Source organism: Bombyx mori, chromosome 13 (genome assembly GCF_030269925.1).
Source record: "Bombyx mori chromosome 13, ASM3026992v2".
Classification (NCBI taxonomy): Eukaryota; Metazoa; Arthropoda; class Insecta; order Lepidoptera; family Bombycidae; genus Bombyx; species Bombyx mori.
The window spans coordinates 2,671,653-2,693,102 of NC_085119.1; the positions used below are offsets into that span (position 1 = coordinate 2,671,653).

The 21,450-nt window shown below is 37.0% G+C and overlaps 2 protein-coding genes across 5 annotated transcripts in view; both read left to right on the forward strand.

Annotated features, from left to right (window-relative positions):
- LOC101746390 (phospholipase D2) overlaps positions 1 to 13,129 on the forward strand; it is a 36,518-nt gene extending 23,389 nt beyond the window's left edge. For all 4 annotated transcript variants that reach the window (XM_021349058.3, XM_012691846.4, XM_012691848.4 and 1 more), the window contains 8 exons: positions 172 to 689; positions 1,739 to 1,871; positions 2,333 to 2,441; positions 3,300 to 3,470; positions 4,068 to 4,234; positions 7,253 to 7,493; positions 8,438 to 8,638; positions 8,943 to 13,129. In XM_021349058.3, coding sequence (XP_021204733.1) covers positions 172 to 689; positions 1,739 to 1,871; positions 2,333 to 2,441; positions 3,300 to 3,470; positions 4,068 to 4,234; positions 7,253 to 7,493; positions 8,438 to 8,638; positions 8,943 to 9,173 — 1,771 coding nt within the window. In that variant the 3' untranslated portion in view covers positions 9,174 to 13,129. The remainder of the gene's footprint in view (positions 1 to 171; positions 690 to 1,738; positions 1,872 to 2,332; positions 2,442 to 3,299; positions 3,471 to 4,067; positions 4,235 to 7,252; positions 7,494 to 8,437; positions 8,639 to 8,942) is intronic.
- Positions 13,130 to 15,275: 2,146 nt separating this feature from the next.
- LOC119629350 (uncharacterized) overlaps positions 15,276 to 21,450 on the forward strand; it is a 225,286-nt gene continuing 219,111 nt past the window's right edge. Inside the window, exon 1 of the mRNA XM_038014888.2 lies at positions 15,276 to 15,630. Coding sequence (XP_037870816.1) covers positions 15,320 to 15,630 — 311 coding nt within the window. The 5' untranslated portion in view covers positions 15,276 to 15,319. The remainder of the gene's footprint in view (positions 15,631 to 21,450) is intronic.

Below are 21,450 nucleotides of genomic sequence, written 5' to 3' on the forward strand. Positions count from 1 at the left end.
AGGCCACGACGACTACAAAAAATAGTTATTTCTATATGTAAGAGAGAGAGAGAGAGAGAGAGAGAGAGAGAGAGAGAGAGAGAGAGAGAGAGAGAGAGAAGCCCCAGCGAGGGCTCGTTGCTATAGTGGGGGGCTGGAGTTGGTAATAATATATAAACATCTATTTTCCAGTTTAGAACTACAAGATTTGAATGCAAAAGAACACGAATCAAGTCAGCCGGAACAAAGCGAAGAGACCGAGAGCGTTCCGGAGCCGGAGCTGCCCGTACTAGAGCCGGGCGACCGCCTCATGATCGCCACGCAGCCCGACTACAGGACCGACACGCCCGAGATACAGAAGCGCAACGTGCTCGACAAGCTGACGGACCGCGGGAAGGACATCATCAGCAGCATACTGTTCGACGAGGAGAGGAACGAGCACAAGTTCGACGAGTCCGAGCGGAAGAAGGCCGAGAAGTACGCGCGCTCCAACGACTCCGTGCTGCTCACGGACGCGCTGGGCGTGCGGGGGGCGGGGGGGACGGCGCGCACCCCCGCACCCCTCGCGCAGGTCGTCGAGGGACGCGTCATCACGGAGAGCACGAAGGACGCGCTGGAAGGCGTCGAGGGCAACTCGAAGCTGTGGATCGGGAAGGACTACACGAATTTCATTGTTAAAGATTTCAACAACTTGGATTTGCCGTTTGTCGGTGAGTTTTTTCACATTCTTAACTGCCGGAGATAAGATAACTTTTAGCGTAGCTGAATTGATTGGTAAACTTCAACTTTCGTCTTTTCAGATATATAGGGCGGTAAACAGTATCTTCTTCTTTTTCATCACCTTATCCCACTAAGTGGGATCGGCACAGCGAATTTTTCTATTCCATTCTCTTCTATCAGCCGTCATCTCAACACTCATTCCTCTTTCTCTCTCATATCGTCATTCATCCATGTCTTCTTCGTTCGACCTCTTCCTCTTCTACCTTGCCCTATCATTTCCATACATTTGCTATATAGTCACATGGATCTCCTCTCTACGCATCGCATGTTCATATCACGGTAACCGTCGGTAGTAAACAGTATCACAATACAAATATAGTGAAAGGTATATGGTCAATATGTTCAGGTGTCAATTATCATAGCTAACTCTTATGTATTTGAATTATTGTGCAATTATTGATGAAAAGCATAATAATTACCCTTATTTATTCATGAGTTATCGGAGCTTTATAATTAGAATATAATTTATTGAACTAACATTATTATCTCGCAAATCTTTTGATTCAACAATTAGTTTGTAAAAAGACTGAAATAAAAAATATTAAAAAACCTGCCAGCACAAAATATTATTCCTGTGGCCTTATTACGAATAATAGCTTTTAAGCAGTCTTGTTATAACGGGCTCAGAAACCTCCGATAACTTTTTTCTTTTTTTTAAATGCCTGGACGAGCTCACGGCACATCTCATGTAAAATGGCTACCGAAGCCCATAGACATCTACAACGTAAATGCGCCACCCACCTTGAGATATAAGTTCTAAGGTCTCAGTATAGTCACAACGGCTGCCCGACCCTTCATACCGAAACGCATTACTGCTTCACGCAGAAATAGGCAGGGCGGTGGTACCTACCCGTGCGGACTCACAAGACGTCCTACCACCAGTAAAAGGCTATAAAAACTCATAGTAACTCTGTGAACAAGACCGCCATAATATACAGGGTGTGATTTTTGGGTTTTTAAAGTTGTCGTTAATTTGTAGATCTAGTCGACCGCAACACGACGCCGCGCATGCCGTGGCACGACGTGGGGCTGGTGGTGCAGGGCGCGGCCGCGCGGGACGTCGCGCGACACTTCATACAGCGCTGGAACGCTATCAAACTAGAGAAGGCTAGGTAGGCCTTGTAACTATATGTATAATATATAGCCTTGTAACTATACTGAGATCTTAGAACTTATATCTCAAGATGGGTGTCGCATTTACGTTGTAGGTGTCTATGGGCTCCAGTAACCACTTAACACCAGGTGGGCTGTGAGCTCGTCCACCCATCTAAGCAATAAAAATATAAAAGGCGCTACGGATCCTCCCGATCCATTAACGGTGCTTTTAGGTGCCTCAAGCACTGGTCACCGTCAAGCAAATGCTAATTCAAAAACAGAAACGTTATTCCACAAGGAATGTGTTATTAAAAAAACAATTACTATTTTTTGTTTATAAGAGAAACTGCACAACAAACAAATGTGTTTCCATGGCAACCGTAAATTCTTCTATGCTCATTAACTGTAATATAACTTTTAAAAAATAAATCTAGTCAGTTTATTTAATTTTAAAAACATTATTATAATTGATTTACAGACAAAACACAAACTATCCGTACTTAGTGCCGAAGACATACAGCGACATACAGCCATTAGGGGACTTCGACAAATTACTGAACATCGACATGAACAACGTGTCTTGTCAGGTGAGAAGCACGCGCCCAAAACAAAGATTTAAGGTTGTTGACTGAGTGGTTAGAATTTCTAGCCACTGTACTTGGAATGCCCGAATCGATTCCTGGTTGGAGTTGGGGTGTCTTCGGTACCCATAGCACATAAAAGAAAAGAATTCATATTTTTATTGAAGTGAAACTTCTAATGTGAGACTTCCACCAAGGCTGCGTTAAACGTTTAATGCTACCATGGAATAGAAAGAGACAGAGCGAGAGTGAATGCGCGGAGTATACCTGTTACAGGTCAGCGCGAGCGTTAGCAACGAGTAGCGGCCAATATTTTAATGAAGTATTTAAAAAAAAAAATATACAGATTTTTTTATTTTTTTATCTATAATTTAAAATATATATAATATAAATGTTGAAAATGTCGCATCTCTTATACACAGCATTCCCTATTACAAGAGCAATCTGATTTAAGGATGAAAAATGAAGAAAACCACAATGCACACACGCATCGAAAAAGAAGTTTCACTTCATTCACGCGCACCGTTTTTTTTTAATTTGTGAATGAAACAGCAACTATAAGTTTGTATTATAGACAATTAAAAAAGTAATCCACCTTCTATTTTTTTAACCTAATATCTCTTTCTCTTGTTCTTATGTCACCATGTGGAATGCGCTCAGCATGTACTCTTTTTTCATTCAGGCCTATCATACAGCATCTCTCTTACATATCCCCTTTACACAATCTTACCAATACTTTTTAGGATGCCTTCTTCCGACATTCTTAGTCACCAAAAATATCGATATTTGACAGTAACGCCGACATCTAATGTTTTCTCAAAAATGAATAGAGTTTTACTTAGAGTTATATTTCTTTCTCTAAAGGTGCTACGCAGCGTGTCGAGCTGGTCGGGCGGGTTCCTGGACCCGGACACCGTGGAGCAGAGCATCCACGAAGCGTACGTGGATACGATAACGAGGGCGCAGCACTACCTCTACATCGAGAACCAGTTCTTCATCACGCTGTCTCGATCCAGCGTTGCGGTCCGGAACCAGGTCAGTCTCAACTTTATCATAAACCGAAAGAAAGAAAGAAATCATTTATTCACTAAGCATATGCAGTGAAAATGAGTTATTATATAAGTTCAAAGCAGCGTGTATGCTTTGTCATTATTTGACATGCGAATTTTAGTGCAGTGCAAGATATTATGGTTTTATATAACTTACCATTCATTCATCCATAATTCGACTAATAATTAAAAAATCGCATTTATTTTCAATGTCGTCCCTAAGAAAATCATTTATGTGATAATAATTTTCACTAATAAGATTTTATCTTTTAGTTTTCGAATGCCGTTTGGTTCAAAATGTAAAATGAATATCTGTTTTATTTATTTATTGCATAGACGGGTGGACGAGCTCACGGCGCACCTGATGTTAAATGGTTACCGGAGCCCATAGACATCTACAGCGTGAATGCCCGACCTACCTTAAGTTTTAAGGTCTCAGTATAGTTACAACGGTTGCCCCACCCTTCAAACCGAAACGCATTACCGTTTCACGGCAGAAATAAGCAGGGTGGTGATACCCACCCGCGCGGACTCACAAGAGGTCCTACCACCTGTATTATACTGGATGTCCGCTCTGGTGCAGATCGGCGAGGCGCTGTTCAACCGCATAATGCGCGCGCACCGCGGCGGCGAGGCGTTCCGCGTGTACGTGGTGATGCCGCTGCTGCCCGCCTTCGAGGGCGAGGTGGGCGCGCCCTCCGGCACCTCGCTGCACGCCGTCACGCACTGGAACTACCAGAGCATCAGCAGGTACAGGCACACCCCGCCCCCATCTGTGTAGGGCATGCTAACGAAATATAATAAAAACAAAATTCGATACATCGTTGTTCATGAACGATGTTTCATCGTACACCGATATAGGACGCCATCTTGCGTTCTCTCCGTAATTTATTTTACTTTGTCTATTTAGTGTTTCTTCGAGTTTAAAATGTGTAATAACGGTGGTTTATTAACTGTTTAATATCTGTCAAAAGTGCATAAAAGTTTGATATTCTTCTTGGGATCCTCCAAAAATCCACAGAAAAAATTGCAGTAAATGACCACCATTTTCCTAAGATTATATTTCATGCCATATCATCTCATCTCATTTCATTTAATTCCATCCCAGTTGATTAATGTCTAAAATAATCATCTTCATTTCATTTCACTCTATACTCTCATTTTTCATAAAAATAAGAATACAAATTAAAATATGACCTAAAGGTCATAGTGTTGGAGTGATCGTCTGGGTTTCATATAAAAAGACGAAAATTTGCAAGGATAGTATTTATTCTGACGGCAATACACATTTTGTGTCAGTGGTCATTGACGATGCAAGAAGAAGAAAGGGACGACGACTACTATAATTGACATTGACACATATGAGGCGAGTGACAGCTGTCAGTTGGTATCTATATATTAAGACGTGAAGCAAAGACTTTGTACCGTAAAATGGGGCGATTAGGGATTGAGAGGCAAATCGGGAAAAAAAACGGGAAAATCTTTCGATGCTCAATATTAGTTTTATATTCGTTGCAAAATCTTCCATTTTTTGTAGTTTAATAGTAGAATGTTGAAAGTTTACAAAACAACTCTGAATATGCATGATAATAGCTGCTAACTTATAAAAAATCACGTTTCAAATTAACTTCCTGTGGTGGTAATTATTTTAGTGCTAGAAACTTTGCTCTCTTTTATTTATTTGATAATAATAGAAGATGACTGTGATTTATAAACGTTATTTAGTGTTTGAACCATCATATATATTAAAGGTAAGTCTCAGTTGTTATTGGTTTTAATGTATTTGATAAAATAAAAATACATGTCAAAATCTGTTGTTTTTGGGGATATTGGGGACGTCTTAGGTACAAATAACAACGAAAAAAGGGTCATCGGGATGAGAATACGTGAAATGGAAACGACCTAAGTATAAATAGGTACAGGTTTGTAGGGTTGTCTATGTAGTTATAACAATATTTTTTTAATTTGTTGGTAAAAATTTGGTTTATTCATGATGTTTTTGTCTAGAACTTTTATTCAAAATTATCAATGTGTTATTTTATTGTTTGGTAAATATTTATATTATTCTTTTCTATTATTAGATATGCCTCGCGTGTGTCTATCAAAGAGTGCAAAGCCTTATAAGAGATATGATCTCTTAATATTAAAAACAGCAATAGAAGCCTATGAAATTGGGAATAAGTCTTTAGTTGAAATAGCTAAGCAATTTAATATAAGTAAGTCGATTTTGCACAGACATGTAACAAGAACAATGAAATCTCAAGGTGGACAAAAATGTCTAAGTAATACATAATAAAATATTTAATATTTGTTCAGAGTGGGGGAGAGGTGACATCTCCCTTGTACTTTTTTCAGCTTTTCAATATTTTTTATGCAACTAAATAAATTAATTTAAATCCTACAACCCTAGCAAATTTCTCATTTCGTCCCAATTAACCGCAATTTCCGGGTAAACAGGGATTACACCTATTTTTGCTTAAACTGGAATGCTAGTTGCGTAGTTTGAAAATTGGACAACAAAGATGCCCCCAAAACTCAATGGTTTTGATCCTGATATAGCATTCTATACATCAACAACTACCTTAAAATTGGTCATAAAGTTGGAATTTGTCCCTAATCGCCCCATTTTACCGGTACCCCTTTTTACGAAAATTGTACGGACGGAGGAGTATGAAATTTTCCACACTTATAGAGAATATAGTGAAGGAGTGCAGAATGCTATTTTTTTTAAATTATGAATCAATAATACATTAAATCACAAAAAAAAAACTTCCCCCAAACTACCATGTATTTGACACACACACATATGTATACTTTATGTTTATTGTCAAACTTTTGTTGCTTATAGTTTGTGGTCAAATTGAGAGTAGGTTAATATTAGACTTTTTGGCGGGAACGCGAGGAGTGAAGTTGTGTGATTTGCTTTATTTTGTCTATTTAGTATTTCTTCAGGTTTAAATGTATAATATAACGATGGTTTATTAACTGTATAATATCTGTCAAAGTGCACAAATGTGGGAAAATGAAACAAAGCCGCTGGACGTAACTTCTCGAGATCCTCCAAAAAGTCCACTGAAAAAATCTCAGTAAATGACCACCATTTTACTGAGATTATATTTCATCCCACATCATCTTATCTTCATTTTATTTCATTTCCCTCCATATTATTGTTTTTCATAAAAATAAGAATAGTATACCCAAATTAAAATAAGACATGACTTAAAGGTCTTAGTTACCAGGTCATAAAATCCTTTAAAAAAAGTTAATATTGTTTATTGGTCTATAGTCTATAGTGTAGTCTTGACGAAATATATAATAGTCTCTGACAATTGAACCATAAACTTATAATCAAATCAAACTTATAATTACAATTAATTATAGTCGAATTTCGACTACTGCGGCACCACTAGTTGATATAAAGATGCGTTCAGGAATTATACAATTCTAACCCCTAGTTTACCGGTGGTAGGACCTCTTGTGAGTCCGCACGGGTAGGTACCACCGCCCCTCCTGTTTCTGCCGTGAAGCAGTAATGCGTTTCGGTTTGAAGGGTGGGGCCGCCGTTGTAACTATACTGAGATCTTAGAACTTATATCTCAAGGTGTGTGGCGCATTTACGTTGTAGATGTCTATGGGCTCCAGTAACCACTTAACACCAGGTGGGCTGTGAGCTCGTCCACACATCTAAGCAATAAAAAAAAAAAGTTACCAGGTCATAAAATCCCTTTAAAAAAAAAACAACTGTGAATGTATCTGTTTCCGGTGCAGGAGCCGTGAAGCCATCCTGACCCGTCTGTACGAGGCGGGCGTGTCGGACCCCTCCGAGTACATCACGTTCCACGGGCTGCGGACGCACTCGCGGCTGGAGGGCGAGCCTGTCACCGAGCTCATCTACGTGCACTCCAAGCTGCTGATAGCGGACGACAAGACGGTCATCTGCGGCAGCGCCAACCTCAACGACCGCTCCATGCTCGGCAGCAGGGACTCCGAGATCGCCGTGCTGCTGCAGGCACGTGAAATGCACATAAAGATACACCCATAACGATTTTGAAGTCGTCGTGGCCTAATGAATAAGACGTCCGGTGCATTCGTGTTGAGCGATGCACCGGTATTCGAATCCCGCAGGCGGGTGCCAATTTTTCATATGAAATACGTACTCAACAAATGTTCACGATTGACTTCCACGGTGAAGGAATAACATCGTGTAATAAAAATCAAACCCGCAAAATTATAATTTGCGTAATTACTGGTGGTAGGACCTGTTGTGAGTCCGCACGGGTAGCTACCACCACCCTGCCTGTTTCTGCCATGAAGCAACAATGCGTTTCGGTTTGAAGGGCGGGGCAGCCGTTGTAACTATACTTGAGACCTTAGAACTTATATCTCAAGGTGGGTGGCGCATTTACGTTGTAGATGTCTATGGGTTCCAGTAATCACTTAACACCAGGTGGGCTGTGAGCTCGTCCACCCATCTAAGCAATAAAAAAATAAAATATGAAAAACCAATGTATTCAACTTTTTTAATTATCTGCATTATCTTCTCTCCTTGCGTCGTTCTCCTCATTACTGAGGGTCGTGACTCCCTCGCTGTATTAATCTCTCTTGTACGAGTTTTCTCCATCTGCTACGATACTTGGCCTCGTGGAATGCATCGTGAAGCTTGATGTCCAGACAATACCGAATTTGGTCCGACCATCTCGTGAGACTGCGTCCTCTGGCACGTTTGCCTTCTCCCACCCGAAGTCCGATCTCCAACTGAGGTCAAACCCCGATTAGAGTAGGACGCAAGGCATATCTTAACGCGTTCATCGCGCTAATGACGATTTAGTTCGCGCGGCACCAACTGATCAAAGTTCTTTATTTTGCCAACTTCAATTTAGAATTCATTGCCATTGATATTGTAAACCGGCAACTTGGTAAGGATCTTTAGTAATTATTTATTATTGCTACCAGGACGAGCAGTTCACGGACGGGACGATGAACGAGCAGGCGTTCCCGTGCGGGCGCGTGGCGGGCGCGCTGCGCAAGCGACTGTTCCGCGAGCACCTGGGGCGGGGGGAGGGGGGCGGCGAGGTCGACGACCCCTGCTGCGAGCGCTTCTACCGGCACGTGTGGCAGGCCGTGTCGCGACAGAACACGGAGATATACGAGGACGTTAGTTCTAGTATTAATATTTATTTATTTATTGCTTAGATGGGTGGTCGAGCTCTCAGCCCACCCGGTGTTAAGTGGTTACTGGAGCCCACAGACATCTACAACGTAAATGCGTCACCAACCTTGAGATAAAGTTCTAAGGTCTCAGTATAGTTACAACGGCTGCCCCGCCCTTCAAACCGAAACGCATTACTGGTTCACGGCAGAAATAGGCAGGGCGGTGGTACCTACCCGTGCGGACTCACAAGAGGTCCTACCACCAGTAAGTAAGCATAAATATATTATATTAGCTATGTATTTTCAGGTATTTCACAGCATACCCACGGACGCGGTACACACGTTCGCACAATTGAAACGTTATCAAGAGGAGCACTGTCAGACATTGTGGCACACAGACCCGGCGTTGGCGAACAGGAAAATAGACCTTATACAAGGTCATTTGGTCGATATGCCGCTGGATTTCCTTTGCAACGAAACATTAACGCCGCGAAATACTTCAATGGAGGGAATGATGCCTACTTCGCTGTGGACTTGATGGAATTTAAGGATATTAAGTGATTTCTCTTCATTACTTAGATCAGCAAAGTAGCTTTAAACACAACTTATACAAGGTTGGTTTTTACTTGCCACTTTACTTTTATTTTAATATCGAAAATAAACCTGAATAAAGAAACTGGGAACCCGCAATCGAAACTGAAGGTATCCTCTTGTGACTGGACCGTGAGGTAATTGACCCCACGCATCACTTGATCTTACATTGCGTATAATGCAAAAAACATTGGGACACATCTTTCGACCGCATTTTTTTTTCATTCGTCTTATTTCAACATTGCCTTCGTAAATGTCGAAAAAATTGAATTTCACAGAAACTATACAAAAAAAAAAATTCACAGAAACTATATATCGTCCTTACTGATTGTGCTTTGACACCCATGAATTGGGTGTTTTTTATAATTTAAATCGGGTGCTAAATAGAAAATAAAAATATTAGTAATGTGGTTATCATGAACTTAAATAAAATCGTTTCAAAAACATTAATTTCGCAATAAAAATAAAATACATATAATTAATTTTGCTCGAAGTAGGTAATCGTTAATGATATTTAAATGAAAAAAAAATTACGGGAGCTGGCTCTTAACTTGATCATATAGTTATTCAACTTTGAGCTTTAGAACAATCTAGATTTAAGTCTAATTTCGCGATTGAATATACATTGATTAGTTATATCGTTTAAATGTGATCTGAATCTTTTCTGATTCTTGATTGTTCTCTCTTAAAAACTATTCCGGTACTTTCTCTTATATCCCCTTCATACGTCACAGACCAACATTATGGATTGTGTGTTAAAAGATAATAATTTATAAGAAGTGTCTTTTATACGATATTAACAAGAGACAATTACATTCGTAAATTACTATAATACAAATTAAATAATTTTGATACTTTACATTAAGAAAACGAAAATTAATTGACTATTTTTCATTAAACTAATTTTGAAGACGTCATGGTCTAAAGGATAAGACGGCCGGTGCATTCGTATCGAGCGATGCGACTTATCAGTGTTCGAATCTGGCAAGCGGGTAAAAAAAATTCTAGTGAAATTCTTACTAACATAATTATGATTTCTACCATCAACGAATAAAAAATCTGTAATAAGAATCAAACTCGCAAATACTGTAATTTGCATAATCACTACACAATTGAGAGAATAGACCTCAAATCCCAATGTTGCTTGTGGACTTCGCTTTGTTTTTGTCCTTTGTTGGACCCTCACATAAATATAGTAATTATAACATGAAATAATAATTAACTTGTAAATTTCATGAGGAAAATATAAGATTTTTATTGATATTCATTGCTTTTGCAAGAGTCCATGGACACCTCGAATGACGCTACTCACCCTGAGATATTAAAGTATTAAATTTATATAATGATATTCCTATCCGGGTGAGCTTACAATGTTCCTTCACTAGCAGTATTTAAGGCATGGGAACTAGGGAGCTACCATCACTGACCTATAGGCCGAAGAAGCCATGATCATATTGATAAATAGCTGAATAGACGATTATTTTGTACCGTTATCCTAATTTCTACTATGCGGCAATCATTGAATACAGGCAATCTCCCTATAACACGGTAGATACGTTCCTACAAAGACCCGTGTTGTGCAAAACAGTGTCATACGATACTAGAAGCCAGTACAAGAAGGAAAGTATTTTTTCTGAATGAAACAACTATGCTTATATGTATTTTTAAGCTTTTATCGCGTGCTTTGAGCGCGGCGACCGAATCAAGGAATTCCGTAACGAAACTAAAACCTAACAACCCCACTCCGCCTATCATGTAGCTCGCGTTCAACACATTCACACGTTGCCCTTGTGTAGTGTTTGTGAATAAGCTCGCGGCGTGACGTCGCACTGCATGCGCATCATGAAAAGTCTGCCCATCTCTCTCTCGCGCGGTCTAGCTTATGAGTGTGAAGAGGACAATTAATGTTTTGCTTTTGTTAATGTTTATAAATATAGCGTATTCTTATTTGATTATTGTTTTAATATTAAATTATTATTGTCTAATTATAATTGCATAAGTTGATCAAAAATTCTATGCAATAGCTATACCGCGGCAGTCCCCGAGTGCCACATGTCTTTTTTTTGACCTATTACATAAAAAATAAACAGTAAAATTTCGGTTATTCCCATATATTTTGTGTTCATAGTGCTTAATGTATTTTCTAAATAATTTTAAACAAACGTCTCGTTATCGTGTTGTAGTTATACCGTGTTATAAGAAAGTTATGGAAAAGTTTTCTTTTAGTGTTAGAGTTGAGGCGTGTTGTAAAATACCGTGTTATAGGAAGGCTAGCTATACCTCATCTAATAGACCGGGTTACATTTCCTCTCATCACACGTCCCTGACCTTTGACAATCCTTAGCATCATTCTTGACATTGAACTTGCTACCTCTATAAAGCATTCCCTTCGACAAATCTATGTTAAGAACATCCCTACTAATATGTTATAATTTCCAACTTATTGTAAAACTTTATATGATGTACACAATCAAAAGTGTAGGATAAGAGATGAAGTGTTAAAAAAACTGTATATCCGCCGTACCTTACAATTCCATTTTTTTTCTTATTTTAAATTTCAATTTATACCCAATTTTATTGTTTCTTTGAAACAATTAATGTTTTGGGTCTATATTTTTTTCCATTTTAACATTCCTAATATTCTAAGTTGCTGTTTAAAAATTACAATCAAAATTTTAATAAAAAATCAATTTTAATACTTGAAGCGTTTCAATGAATACATAGGTTGTAGATATTTCACTGAAACACTCCTAGTGTTAACTAATGTTTGATTTTATGTGTTACATTTTCTCTTCTGTTTTGTTGTAGACCTTTTTTTTTCTAATAAAGGTGTTAATAAACTGTTTTTCAATATCTCTAACAATAAATCTCTTCTTTATTACAATACAAAAAAGTTCGTTTGACAACTACATAAGAAAGTAGTATTGTGAACTGTTATATCTTTGTCTTTTTATTTATAGATGTTCGACTATGTATGCATGACTTTTTCTAGCTGAAACATTTCAAATCAAATCTATAATGAAGCGTTGTAATTATAAATCATGGTGTCTATATATGTGTTGCATTAATTTGGAACTTAAGTTCCCGATATTTGGCAGAAATAGGAAGCTATTGTATACATATATATCGACACTTGAAAGGCAAACGTGACTGAACTTTACAGTAGACTAATTTAAAGTTGAAATTAACTTAAAATATACCTGAGAAATACCTGAAAAAATATATATTTTCACGAATCTAGCTGTAGGATTGAAATGATTTTAATAGACCTAGAAATATATATTTTTTGCGGATCGAATATGGTTATTGCCAATCATTCATGTACAAAGCAGTTATTGTCGCTTAGTCACGTTTGCCTTTCAAGCGTCGATATAAAGTATTAGAACAGAGATAACATAGGGATGTAAACATCTCAACGACTTTGAATATAATATAGTGAAATTATGTAATTCGTATTTCGTTTAATTTATTTTAGATAATCTTATTAATCTCAAACAATAGATAACTTAAACGAGAAAATGAAATGTGTATTTTAAAATTTAATTCAATTAATAAGAAAATATAATAATAAAATGCTATGTAATATTTTAAAATATTTCAATGTAGAAATATTAACATCTTTTTATAATAAAGATACATTAATTTGGACGAGAATAAATAGAAGTGAAATACACATTCGTATATTAATCCAGTTAGATTTCAATAGTTATTTATTATAGGTAATATATTGTATTATTATGTAATGTATTATTTTGACTTTGGGTCTACTATTCTAATATAATTACTTGACATAATATTAAGTAAATTGAGATTAATAATACTTAGTGGTGTACATTACAGTAATATTATCATAAAATGAGGTGTAATAATTTATTTCATCTACAAATAAACGGTTGGAATATGTACGTTTGTTTTGGAATGCGAATCACAGATTAAATATTTTATTAACTTTTAATGTAAGCTTGTGTTGTCTTATGTCGAATCAGTAATATATTTTGTTTCTTAAAAAAAGGTGTTTTTATTCATCCCTAAATTTCTTTCAGCATTTAAAAAAATTAGTTCACCTTTTATCCTGACAGATATGGAGTTTCCAAAATTAACCAGGAGATAGCGCTGAACGCAATATGTGACTAGGCAAAGCTCTATCAGTTTTGTTTTGTGAATGAATGAATTATCACTATATCACTAGATGGCGGTATGCACTTACAAAAATGATGAGCCAAGAACCAAGGTAAACACTAGATCGCTGAAGTTTTTAAGATGCTTTTTTTTTCGTGTTCATTTCACGTGTAAATTTTTGTTTAATTATTTTTTGGCTTCATTTTTTTTAAAAATAATGTTAATAAAAATATTAAAAAAAAACTGAAAAATATGAACCCACTTAATGGCTACTTACTTATTTTCATTGCAGGATTATTTTAGTTACATACTTAACGACAAAAATAGTAATTTTTAATTGTAAATTTTACAACCACTTTATCTTTATTGGCCCCCTACAATTTAATATGAACAGTATGAAGATAATAATTATACAATTATCTTTTAATTAATTAAGCCAGTCAAAAGGATCACTTAAAATCCGTAAAAAATTTTACGTAGGTAAATAAAATATTTACTTCGAACTCACATTTATTACACACATTATGTTCCTAATAGATGTGATTAACATAATTAATAGCATAATGAAAAGTTGAATAGTCTAGTTTCTTAATAAAACCAACCATTTTTTTATATCTAGGTATGTATTTTGCGTTTGTAATGTCTTCGCCTCAAAAAGTTAAATTAATTCTAAACCATAGAGTTAATAAGTACCTACAAAAATATACTAACTCTATGTTCTAAACATAAACATGAAAACATTTTTTTAAATGGTGTACTGTGACATTTTATAACAACTTATTTTTGCTAGGTATGCTTCTGACCAAACATACACTAGACTTTTACGTTTCCCAATTGAAATTCTAGGCCGTATCCCATCTTATACATATGTATTTTATTATTATACTTCTCGTCACGTACGCACGGAGGAGAGAGGCCCAGAGCGTGAAAGAGACACTACCAGGTTTTGACATTTAATGATTTGAGACTGAGTTTAGGCTGTATGTATAGTTTTGTCATAATCCTCAAAATCATTTAAGGGATTTTTTTTATTTTGGCATTTATGTAGGTAGTTGCTGAGAAAACTATCAAAACTATCAACATTCGATACCACGTGATTAAAATAAAAATAAAATTTTAGAAGTTGCAGTTACGCACTGTAAAAAAACATTTTTATAAAATTTGTAGGGAGGCAAGCATACGGTCTATCTGATCGTAAGTGGTCGCCGTCGCTCATGGACGTCAACAATGCCATCGTCCCAAGAAAAATTAGGCAAATCAATACTCTATAGAATGGGGGATGTGTATTAAATAATAGTAGGGTATTAATTCTATTTGATGTGTGCTTAAACAAGTATTCAAAAGATCAATACTAGAACTCTTAGTTACCGACATTTGGAAACAAGTAGTTATAAAATTTTATTTAATTAACACATTCGGAAACAAGTAGTTTTCAAATTTTATTTAATTAACTATACATATTTAGATAAGTATGTTTAACCTCTGTACGTAGGTCATGCAGCCTATTAACTTAAAATCCATGTTCCAGTCATATTAATTAGAGTCCGTGAAACGTAAAGTTTCCGTGGAGAATGTAACTGATCAGTGATCATTAATTTCGGTACACTTGTTTCGAGTGACCAGTGGTACCTATGTGTGCGCTAGTTCAGCGTCAATGTGTGCATGTAGCTCATTATGCTGCATTATTTGTTGCGTTAGGGCTGGGATGGGCCCGTCCCTTCGACGCGAGTCCTACGCTCCCTTCCGAGCGCTTATTTGAGTAGGCTCGTGCGTTGCGTAACACGCGGCCAATGACAGCGGCCCTGCATTTGCACGGGGCGGAGTCGTTACGTCACCGTGATCTGCCCCCGCGGTCGCGCAGTCGCTGTGACGTCACCGGCCCGCCTGCTTCCCGCGCTCCCCTCGCGACTACAGCGCGACGACCGATAGCGGCTTCGTACCGAAGCTCGCGACAAAACACTCGCGCGCTCAAAGATGGCGGATGGGTCGCCTGAGGATCGCGCCGGTCTTAAACAAATGAACAATTTAACTTTTACCGCGACCGATAAAGGACACCGTGACTCAAAAAAGTGTAGTGACATTGTGTTCGACGACGAGAGCGTTAAGTTATCATACTTTAAAAAACGAAAAACGAGTGAATCGTGTGATAAAAGTGATAGACACGGCGTGGCTGAGGATGGTACGACTGTTGTTACCGATTACCGAAAACCGTCCGATGAAAGCGAAGTTGATGACAGGAAGAAGAGATGCATCGACAGATACGACAGCTCGGAATCTTCTGACAGGTGAGTCAATACCACTTTCTGTTATAAGAATACCTAGGTCACCCTAGGTGGCGCGTGATTGTTTGCAAGTGTGCTGTTACAAAGAGTCAATGCTCTAGTGACCGGAGGCTGTTTAATTTCGATGTCATGGTCATCGCGAAAAAATGGAGTTGCTAAGGCGTCTCTGTGCGGTTGAATGCCCTCCGACAAATGGCGAATAGTACGGTGATACGTTTGTGAAGCGAGCGCGGTTTGAATCGTTTAGATAATCGAGCGGGACCGTCGTAAAATTATTTGGTATTCTTTAGATATACCTACTTGATGCGTGAGATAACTTTACACGTTATATGACGGTCAGCTACGACATTTGCGTAACACACTCCACAACAGTCGCTAAATACCTAGCCGCTAAAAATCTAACCTTGGCTTTTAATTAGCGACTAGACGGCAGATAATACTAATAATAAACATGCCTGTAGACTTCACTCATTACTTGTTTATATATTTGCGTATTATTTAACAAGCGTACAAGTTCAAGAACTATTTCTCACGTTTCAAATGCCAAGGCAACTGACAATACGAAAGTGAAACTAATTAGAAAAACACTTGGAATAAGACCAAGAAATATAAAGTAAGTTGCTATATTCCTAATGCTGAACAGCCTACGTCAGAAAAGATATTGAACTTGACTCGGTTTTAATATCAGGCTGAATGTTGGTCATTATCAAAATGCGGCACAAACTATGTGGCAAGATATGATAAAAAATTTAATCTCTTTGTCTTTCCACATGTTCAGATGATATCAAGGGCTTAGTGCTTACGCAAATTTGAAGGTTATTAGATAACAAAACAGCAGAGTAAAATTTTCTGTTTTGAACATTAGAGTTTACGATAAAATTGTATATAATTACTAATTGAAATACACATTCTCACACATTAATTGAGTATCAAAGGTATCAGACAGGAAGTATGATACCATGTTATTTCCTCACTGATTGTTGGTTTATTTCAACATTTCAGAACATAGAAAATGTAGTCTATCACAGTAACTATGAATAAAAAACGTTAAGAGATCTTTAAAAATGCTTATAAATGCATATAAGATAATCAATTTAAGACAGAATCATGAAATTAGATGAAAATATATTTTTGTCTGTTAATGGGAATACATAGGAAAGATCTCAGTCTACTTCAAGTACAGTTTCTGTCCTTGATAACAGTAACTCTTTATGCCAAACTTATTTGGTTTCATTATTGAATATTTGTGTTCAGCTGATCCAAATATATTTCTCATCTATCATGCTGTCTAAAATAAATAAAGCATGCATTTCGATTTAATGTAAGATTACGGTTAAATCTAAAAGTTTGTGGTATAAATGAAGCAGTATTTGGAACCAAACTAAAGAAACTGGAGAATAATAACTAGGATATACTGCACTTATTATATTTACTAAATAGTATCTACTGTCATTGAGCAATGAAAAAACATAAACCAATTAGAATATAATCGTAAACTAAATTAGATATATAAACTGTACAGATAATATATTTTGCAGACCATAAACTTTATTTTAATCTACACACAGTGGGATGTACAAAATTTAACTTTACTGATTGTAGAGTGTATAATGAACCTGCAAAAATAGGTACCACCATTTTTCCTACTCCAGCCATGAGGTAGTTTATTTTCTGGTTTAAAGCATGGCACAGCAATTATACAATGCAATTGAGATTCTGAGTTCAGGTGTCAACATGGGTAGAGGAATTTACATGTGTAATATAACTCAACATAAGGTCGGCCATGAGTTCATGCAGCCATCTAAACATAAAAAAATACATAGTAACCGATCGTGCTAATCTTAAGGAACTCTTTCATAGGAACTAATTAAAACAAAAAATTTAAGAAATGATGACTTCTTTTTTTGTAATAAACTGTTAGTAATTTCAATGACCATTAACCATTTTGCTGTAGTATCCAATTTGAAACATGTCTTGTCCAATATCATGCAGATAGTGACTAGTGAATTATCTGGGTCAGTATAAATGATGATAACATTGCTATTTGTGCTGGGTGTGCCTACAATTTTGCTGATTTCACTATGCACACATACTTATATCAGACTTTGTGATAGTAATGTGAACTTATTTAGTATTGTAATAGTAATTTAGACTTTTTTAATTTTTTTTATTGGACAGGTCGGTGGAAGAGCTCACAGCCCACCTGATACTAAGTGGTTACCAGAGCCAATAGACATCTACAACGTAAATGCCGCCAACCCACCTTTATATATGAGTTCTAAAGTCTCAAGTATAGTTACAACGGCTGCCCCACCCTTCAAACCGAAACGCATTACTGCTTCACGGCAGAAATAGGCGGAGTGATAGTACCTACCCGTGCGGACTCGCAAAAGGGCTCGACGAAGTCGTCGTGGCCTAAAAGATAAGACGTCCGGTGCGTTCGTGTTGAAGCGATGCACCGGTGTTCGAATCCCGCAGGCGGGTACCAATTTTTCTAATGAAATACGTACTCAATAAATGTTCACGATTGACTTCCACGGTGAAGGAATAACATCGTGTAATAAAAGTGAAACCCGCAAAATTATAATTTGCGTAATTACTGGTGGTAGGACCTGTTGTGAGTGCGCGCGGGTAGGTACCACCGCCCTGCCTATTTCTGCCGTGAAGCAGTAATGCGTTTCGGTTAGAAGGGTGGGGCAGCCGTTGTAACTATACTGAGACCTTACAGCTTATATCTCAAGGTGGGTGGCGCATTTACGTTGTAGATGTCTATGGGCTCCAGTAACCACTTAACACCAGGTGGGCTGTGAGCTCGTCCACCCATCTAAGCGATAAAAAAAAAAAAAAAAGAGTAAATTAACCCTCAGACACAGCCCACTGAGTTTCTCGCCGGATCTTCCCAGTGGGTCGCGTTTCCGATCCGGTGGAAGATTCTGCGAAGCACGGATCTTGCTAGGGTTCGTGTTAGCAACGTCGTCAGGTTTGAGCCCCGTGAGCTGCCCTACTAGTTAAGGTTACGCTGAAATAACATCTCAAGGCTCTCAGCTTAGGTAGAAAAAAAAAAAAAGCTGAGCAATGTTCTCAAATATTCCGATAACAAAAAACAAATATGTATATAAATTAAAAAGCGCGTACCTACGTACCCGTACGACAAATACTATTTACAAAGAAGAATTTACCTAGGGTTGCACCTAATCGATAAGTAACCCACTTGAGCCGCGCTATCTGTTATCATACGCATGACAAGTGTACACGTCCCTAGTCACCTAGTGCGCTTGATTTCTACACGCCAACCGTAATCTGTTCGCCTTTACTACGTGTATAATACTTATCTACGTTTTTAATAGTTTTTTTTTTCTATAGACAAACTTTTTGTACTTTTGTGTAATTGATGTTTTGTTGTTATTGTAGTTGAAAACGAAATGTCTTGGAATTACATTTAATTGTATAAATAAAATGTGTCTGCCATTGTCTGCGCTTCGTGCAAAAACTAATTTACTAATAATTGTTGTAGTTTTACTTCTTACCACTGATCTAAATAAAAAATATTACGACATTCTCCATTTAATATAAAGCTATAATAGTTTACAATTTATAAGCGCGTCCACAGTAGTATTCGATAGATGGGGTTATTAGGTTTCTAAATCGAGCTATGATTGTTTTACGTGGTAAATTTTTTTTTGTCTACCTACTATAGCCTCGACGGACTATTTTGTCTTCGTTCGAGGTCTAGGCGAACCCATGGGGGCTTGTCCTGGCAAAAGCAGTGCTTCGCTATATCTACCACTGGACCGGAATCGCGATCTACTGAGAAGATCCTGCTTGAAACTCAGTGGACTGTGTCTGTTGGTTAAGTTGCACGTTGACCCTTTGTCGCATTTGACGGGTTCGACGAAAACAATAACCGGTGCTTGAAATGCCTGAAAGCACGGAGATGATCCAAAATGACTTTTTTTGAGCGGTATAATCCTATGTTAGTTTGGTTAGTAACTAATTAAAACATATTCTACAATATGTTTTCAATACTATTCAGAAGTAGGGGTACTACTTTTGTCTAGTATTTTTTTCACTTTGGGCTGATCGATATTAGAAAACCATAGACGATTAAGGACGAAGGCGAAGGGTCGATTTACGATAAATATCAAAAGGAAAAAAATCGATATTGCCGAATACCGGATTATTTTATGCCACAATAAACAGTCTATTATTTTACCTATAAATGTATTAACTATGTCATAGTAAGAGAAAAAAGAAATTAACTTACCAATATTTTTGCTTATAATCGACAAAAAGGCAATAAATATTACTGTTAATATGAACAGTGAGAATGTTAGACTACAAATTATGTACTTTACAGAAATTAAAATACCTACATATAATATTTTCATACCATCGATGTCCAAAATATCGTTTGTTCCCCATTTAAATCTATCAATATCGATTTTCTGTAATCCATATTATTTTAATGCATTAGATGCTCGGACGAACGAGTTAACGGTCCGACTGGTAATAAGTAATCACATAGATACAGTATATACCTAACCATCGCTCAACAAGTAAATAATAAAAAAACTCGAATACCTACTAAATAAAAAAAGCGTACATTTTTTTTTAACGATTCGCCTTATTTATTTATCCCCTGTCTCCAATAAAATAAGCTAGTTTTCTATGTTTTAACCTGTTTTACATATTAAAAAAATTCACACGAAAAAAAATGAGGCCATAAAATGAAACAAAATATTTTAGTTTCATTATCAGCATCACTATAATATAATAGAACAATAAAATCAGGTAGATATGTACATTGAAGATAATAAATATAGGAAAGGGCTAACCAAAAATGTGTAATAAAACAAATCGCCGATTTAAAATGCACGAGATCGACGCAGCAGTCGACAATCTAGTAATAATAATATTGTATGTCAACATAAACAATTATTGAGTAGAATGAACACCAAGATCGTAACCAGGAAATAAGATCGTGCCCAGGAAATAAAAGGTATTTATTTATTACTAATGGTATCTGTGAAAAAATCTATCAAAAAGCTATGATCAATATATTGGAACGGACGAAACGAATGTACTTAATATGCATATAAATCGCGACCTTCAAAATTGTCATCATGCGCGTAATGCCGTTATTCCACGAGCAAGGTTCTTATCGACTGAAAAAAGCGGAATTTCGAAATTGAGTTAATATGCGTAAACATTGGGTCCATCACCAGTATTTTTCTCATAAATACAGTCAAAAGAGCCGTAGTTTAGTTTTAAGATTTTTTTAGTTTACCAATGTTTTGACTACGAGTACTATTAACAAAATTAATACATGATTTTATCTTACTTTAAAAGACAGATAATGTACTTAACTGGTAAAAAATAAAAGATAAATGTTACAAAGATGATTAATATTAAAAATATTACATTTCAAACCTTTAAATCACTCTCCTGTAAAATTAGTAAGTTTTGAGATTATACAGTTTTAATGCGAGAAGACTTTAAAGCTAAGTTCGGCAGGCAGTAGGGCGTTCACGCGAGCCTAAGCCACAAAGGGCGAGCAGTAAAATAAAAAGTTAGGAGTTCTAACCGGGCGCGCCGAGGGAATACGAACGGGTTCCCAGACGCGCTGTGGTAGTATGCTGCCTTTGAACATTATTTATTTTGTGCTCAAATAGCGGAGATCACTTAATACGGTTTATCGGTCAACATATTATTGTTTTATTGAAAACTAGCGACTCGCCCTCGCTTCGCTTCGGAAACTGTAATTTATTATTGATTTCTCCACTATTTAGTGGATGTTATTATACATATAAACCTTTCTCTTCA